Source organism: Coloeus monedula (assembly GCF_965178545.1).
Source record: "Coloeus monedula genome assembly, chromosome: 10".
NCBI lineage: Eukaryota > Metazoa > Chordata > Aves > Passeriformes > Corvidae > Coloeus > Coloeus monedula.
The window spans coordinates 25,628,275-25,634,562 of NC_138790.1; the positions used below are offsets into that span (position 1 = coordinate 25,628,275).

Consider the following 6,288-nt stretch of genomic DNA (forward strand, 5'->3'; position numbering starts at 1 on the left):
GATGCCGGAGCGGGGCGGCGGCGGCGGCTCCGAGCGGGCGGCGCTGGCCCTGGCCCGGCTCTCCGAGTGGGCGGACGCGCACCTGGGGCTGCTGCGGGTACCGGGGCCGGGCGGGAACTGGGCCGGGCGGGAACCGGGGCCGGGGGGGCCGCTGGGCCGGGCCGGGCCCCGCTGAGCCCCGTTCTCCTCCGCAGGGCCTGATCGCCGGCGCGGCCGTGGCCGGGGTGTTGCTGCTGGCGCGGAGCCTCCGCGTGGTGAGTGCGGGGCCGGGCCCGAGGCATGCGGGGGAAGCCCGGCACGGACCCGGGGGCGTGGGGGGAGCCCGGCACGGCCGCTCGGGGCCGGGGAATGCAGGGGGAGCCCGGCACGGCCGCTCGGGGCCGGGAAATGCGGGGGGAGCCCGGCACGGCCGCTCGGGGCCCGCGGGCGGAGGGGGCCGGGCCGGGCCTGTCTCTCGCCCCGTGGTTGTCCCGCCCGCGGGCTGTTCCCGCCGGCACGGCCAAAGCATTCCTGTGTTTTGTTCTGGTTTGTTCAAAGCAGGAGCTGGTGGTTCCCCCGAAAGGGTCCCCACTCCTCAATACTTAGCGTTATTTATGTATTTAACAAAGCATCAGCGTTCACTGCTTACAAATTACATAACTTTTCTATTAATTCGTGCTCAACCCCCTCTGCGTTAGTTGTACCTGTGGTTTCCATGTTAATCAGCCCGCAGGCCCAGCCCTTCCCTCCGTCTGAGGCCGGGGTGCCCTAGGCCTGGGTGGTCAGTGGGTCAGTGGTCGCGCTGTCCCACTGTTGGAATTCCCTTTCCCCAGGGACGGCTCCGCGCTGCTGCCTCCACTCCTGGTGGCTCCCGCCCAGACAGCCCATTCATCTTGGCATTGTCTTCACTTTTCCTTAAAACAAATGATTAGCCAAGCGTGCAAGGTTCACAATGCGATTGCTTAATCATAACGGTCCTGCTACAGCTACTGATTAACAACTGAAAAACACCAGCAAAGTTTGATTCAGATCTTGAGGGGCTCGATATCACTGTCTTGTGGCATCTCCACGGGTTCCTTGTGTTTGCCTGCTCCTAAAGCCTCTTGGAGGGGTAATGGGCCGTTCCTTGTCCCACTGTGCAGCTCGAGGACCCTCACTTGTCCAAACACAGCTGAAACAGGAGTTTCCTCGCGTACTCTCTGCCCTTCCACGCAGAGAACTGCTTCTGAATGGTTTTAAACATCACCCAAATCTTCCCTCACTCCCGGGATGGTCAGGTCACGCTGCACTAACACCACGCTGCTCACTCCTGGAAAAGCTGAATCTCCACTGGCAGGAGCCATCGCGCTTCCACAGGGTTCCAGCTGCTTGGAAAAATCAGTTACCCTCATCTTCCCTCTGCACAATTCCAAATGCTACAAGAGAACATTTGTGTGGAGCTTTTGCTTTAAAATCCTACCAGAAAACCCGAACTACGAATGTTACCAGAATTATTTTTCTCTATTTTTTGTTTGTTTGCTTTTGACCCAAGGGCCTGTGAGTGCATTAACCTGGCTGGTGGAGCTTCCAGAGCTTTAAACGAGTTCGGATTTGAACAACTTCTTTGCTTGAAAACCTTCAGGCTTCCTGCCTGCAAGGTCCCAAATTCCTGTGTTCCTAGTGGGAGGCCTTATGGACCGCAGAGTGGGAGATTTGCTAAATAAATAACACACAGGAGACACATCTTTAGTTGTGTTTTGGTGGGTTTTTTCCCAGCAGTTGTACATCAGTGGTCAGTGGGTTTCACAGCTGTGTAGAAGTAGGTCAGCACTCTGCTAAGGCCTCTTACAGTGAGACTTCAGTGTCTCAAATTTTGGGGGTCCTAATTTTTTGGGGTCTCACCCATCCATCCTCCCTCACCCCAGACCTGTGGCTGCTCCATTCCTGTGGCACGGCCCAAGTCTTTGCTGCTGCTCAGCTTGGTTTTCCTGTGTGATCACATAACCATCCCCTTTGGCTCCTCCCAGGCTGTAGTATCAAATTTAATCTTCTTGTGATCTTCTCAAAGCTGTTCACCTGCCTTTGTCTGTCTCCTCGTTTCCTCCCGCATCAAAGGTGGGGTTGTTTCTGCCCTCCCTGCTCTGCCTTTGTTTTCAGCGTGTCTGTCCTTTGGCTTCCTTTCACCCCTATCCCAGCCCCATTCAGGCTGCTTCTAAAACACTCTTTTTATGGGGAATCAAGTGAACTTCAATAGGCATTGCTCAAAAACCGGCAGTTTCTGTTCTTTCTCTAAGCCTGGTTTTTATGTCCACACTGATGTTGCAAGTCCTGTAAAACAGGGAACATGGCAAGTCTGGAGAGGCTGGCACAGCTTCTGCAACTGATCACTATTAAATATATATCTGTATTTTCTTGCCCATGGTGTCTGATAATAGAGGTGTAAGTTCCCAAACTGTTTTAAGAGATTGGATTTAGTGTGGCTGTAACCGCTCTACATTTTTTCTTAAAATTTTGTCTTGCTCTTCCTTCCATCAATAGACAACAAAGTTCACAAGTCCTTTGGACATACCTGTGGAGTTCGTAGAAAAGAATGTAAAACTGAGAGGGAAATTACATCACATCACAGAGAAGGGCCTGGAAGTTGAGCACATTCCCATCAGCATTCCTTTCATCACAGCCATCCAGAGAAAATGTGAGTAATGAGGAAAAGAGTGTGAAGTGCAAGGGCAGAAATGAAATGTGCTGCTCTTAGAGTGGCTGCAAGCTTGAGAGGAAGGGCTGAGGCACATTTCCAGCTCTGCCTTTTGGTCTTTCCATGCTTTACAGGTGGGAAACTGGGGAATAAAAGACATGAGGAGAGTTTGTAACTACGGTGTTTGTGTTAATCCTTACTGTGATACCTTCCAGCAGCAAAAGTGCGCACTCAGGCACAGCTCATCTCATTCCTGGCAAAAAGCCTCTGTTGGGATTGTGCTTTTATTTGCAGACACCCATTTTTGGGGACACTTTTGCTGTCAGAAACAAACTGTCCTTCACCTCTGTGACTCTCAAACTGGCTTTGCAAACACCAGCAGGTGCTGATGCTTCCACCCCTTTGGATAAAGGATAGTGGCTGAGAGTGGGAGCAGATCCTTTTCTCTACATGCAAAATAAACCAAAATTGATTTTCAATTAGGCAATATTGAATTTTTTTTTTTCCTGAAGAAGAGATGAGACCAAATTCTTGTTTGCTTTGAGGAACTAAAAGGGATTCTTTTAGTCCATGGGAATCAATTCATTACCAACAGCTGAGAGTCTGTGCAAAGCCTGAGCTTTCCCCCAGCACCAGATTTCTCCCTTTCCCTTGCAGGGCAGCCGGAGGGGCTCCTGCTGATCCGCCTGGCCGGGGTGGAGCTGGCTCCAGGCAGCACGGCCTGGCTGCAGCGGGAGCTGCTCCCCAAACAGCCCCTGTGGTTCCAGCTCCTGGGAAGGGACAGCTCAGCCCTGGAGTGTCTTGTTTTAGTCCATAAGGTAAAGAGAGACACAAAAACTGGCTCTGATCTGTGGTTTTAAATGTGAGTGTAGTCACATGGTTATCTCAGTACATTTAACAAATGTTATTATTTATGATTTATCTTCCTTGGTGTGAATTTTAAATGTTGCATTTGCAAATCTGATTGCAGGAGCAACAGTTTTTCAGACTGATTCATGGCAGGAATGTGTTTCTCTGCCAGTGCCAAACAGGCATCCTGTAGTTCTGATTAGCCTAGTGTTTGGGTTATCCAATGTTCCCTCACAAATGCCTTGCATTATAGAATCCATGGTTTGGGTTGAAAAGGACTTAAAAGACCATCCAGTCCCAGCCCATGGGCAGGGACACCTTCCACTATCCCAGGCTGCTCCCAGCCCCAATGTCCAGCCTGGCCTTGGGCACTGCCAGGGATCCAGGGGCAGCCCCAGCTGCTCTGGGCACCCTGTGCCAGGGCCTCCCCACCGTCACACTGGAGTTGGGTTTTAAGTCACCTGGATTCCTCTTCACTTTTAACTTCTTCTGCCAAAGCGTAGATTTAGCCATGAGTAAAGCTTGTACTCTGAGGGAGTTCACACCAAACCCCAAATAACCCCATTTCAATGGTGAATATCTGTTTACTGTTATTATCTGTTATAATTATCTGTTATTTATTTAATTTTTTTTTAATAGGGTGGACTTCTCAGTGTGTGCTTGAATGAAGAGCTCTTGAGCCAAGGGCTGGGCAGAGCAGCCCGGATTGAGGGACTGCCTCACCACTCCCGCCTCTACTGGAAACTGCACAAAAGGCTCCTCCGGGCAGAGTTAAAGGCTGTGAAGAAAAATAAAGGCATATGGAAAGACCAAAGCTACTCTGAAAGAATCCAGGAGCGCATAAGCAGCAATAAATTCCTGCTGAGGCTGAAACAGTTTGTGAGCTGGGTTAGAAGCTCCACCGAGAGGTAAAGAGGTGGGGAATGCAGTTCCCCAAGTTGTGGGATTTGTGTCTGTGATCACAATCAGTGCTGTGATGTTGAGGGTCCCTGTCTGGAACACAAACCGCACAGTTACTGGGTTACACAGAATATAAACCCCCAGTTCATGGGTTATATGGAATCAATCCCCTATCATAACCCACATGGGACTGAAGTTTTAGTAGCAGCGTGCAGGCCACCAGTGAAAATGTTCTGATGCCAGACTTCTCCACAGTGATGTCCTAAATTAGCTGTCCAGTTTCCCACCTGCTAAGCCCCTCCAACCTGTGCTGCCCAGGCAGGGCAGCAGGGACAGTGCAGGTTGGAGGTGCAGTGCCACTTCACACCTCTGTAATGTGCCATTGCTGCCGAGCTCACACTGGACAGAAACCCCATGTCAGGCATTTACAAAGCTCGTGGGATGGGTTCAAAACAAACTTTTTGTTTGAATTCTGTTCTTGTGCTTCTTTTTTTGTGTAATTTGTGGTTTAAAACTAATTCATCTTGAATAACGGGTTGCATTGTTAGCGATATAAAAGGTGATTTGTTACGGCCGATCTTCAAAAGCTGATAAGGTTGCAATAACTAAAGTTCCTCGGGGTAAAAAACCACTTGGTGTATCAAAGAATATAATGTCAGGAATCCAAATTTTTCAAAGACACCTTTCATTTGAAGAGGAAGAACCTATGTTGTTTCTTTCTGATGGTTCTGTAAGTATCTAAAATTAGATGAATATAGAACATCACCATGAAATTTGACAAGGAGGATCAGACTGTGCTAAGAACTTAAATTCTTGCTTTATTTTTGATACATGTGTGAAGTATATGAGTGTATTACTATTTATGTTGTAAATATTCTTAGAATAAAGATTGAATTTCTTAAGTTTATTGTTGCATGTTTTATATACCAAGCTTTTGGCCCTTGTTTAACCTCCCACAGTCCCAATATGTATTTAAAGTGAAGTGTTTTACAGATTTTCTTTTTTTCTGTGTGATTGCTTTCCAGTGAAACACTGAGGAGAAGAGTGTGGTACAAAAAGTCTTCATAATTGAGCACTGCTTGTCTGGCAATTAGTCGCTACATCAGCATATTCTCTGCTGACTTCAGGGCAAAGTTGTGACTCTTGAGATCCTAAGAAAAACCCAGTTTCCTTGGGCAAGAATAGATGTTAGTGGTTCTTTACTCCTTTTGTTCCTGGTCCTCCCAGGGTGAGGCTGGTGCTAGGGAGCAGCGAGCCATGAAACACCTGCAGTGTGTTGGAACCCAGTGTGGGGAGCAGCTCTGGGGCAGCAAACCAGGTGTCTGTGCCTGTTTGAAAATGAAAAATAAAAAAGGTGGGATTCTGGGTTTATGCGTAAGACAGCGAAGGGCTGGGCCAGCCACCACCGTGGTTCTTGGACATGAAACTCATCAGTCAGTCAGGGATTCGGGATTGGCCACGGCACCCTCCGGAGCAAAACTCAAAGCTGAGTTTGAACCCCAAAGTACACATTCAGGCTCAGCAAAAATCCACTTCTCCTGAGGGTTTGTAGGTGTTCCTGTGTCTGGGAAGTAGGAGGAGCTTTTCTGAGCTGGGCATAATTGAACAGTTATGGTTTATTTTCTGTAATAATTAAATGTAATTCTGGACTTTGCACTTCTGTTGTGTTGATGAGTCACAGGAGGATTTATCACAAAAATCCATTCTAAAGCTGAGACAAAAGTCTCAGGAAGCCACATGCTATATTTCTAGCAAGCAGAGGTGAGGTGTGGGCGAATGTGAACCGAGTGTTGTTCCCTCACATGGATTTGGGGTTGCAGTGACAAATGATTTCTTCAGGGTCAGGTCCTGTAATTGTTTATTAATGCTGTTTTTCTTATCATGCAGGG

At 48.7% G+C, this 6,288-nt stretch overlaps 1 protein-coding gene across 1 annotated transcript; it reads left to right on the forward strand.

The window, feature by feature from the left end:
- On the forward strand, nucleotides 1-5,304 carry LOC309576835 (protein C3orf33). The gene is made up of 5 exons (XM_082288390.1): nucleotides 1-97; nucleotides 195-254; nucleotides 2,497-2,650; nucleotides 3,308-3,468; nucleotides 4,139-5,304. The coding sequence occupies exons 1-5, from the start codon at nucleotides 2-4 to the stop codon at nucleotides 4,409-4,411; spliced, it is 744 nt and encodes a 247-aa protein (XP_082144516.1). The 5' UTR covers nucleotide 1; the 3' UTR covers nucleotides 4,412-5,304.
- Nucleotides 5,305-6,288: the final 984 nt, after the last annotated feature.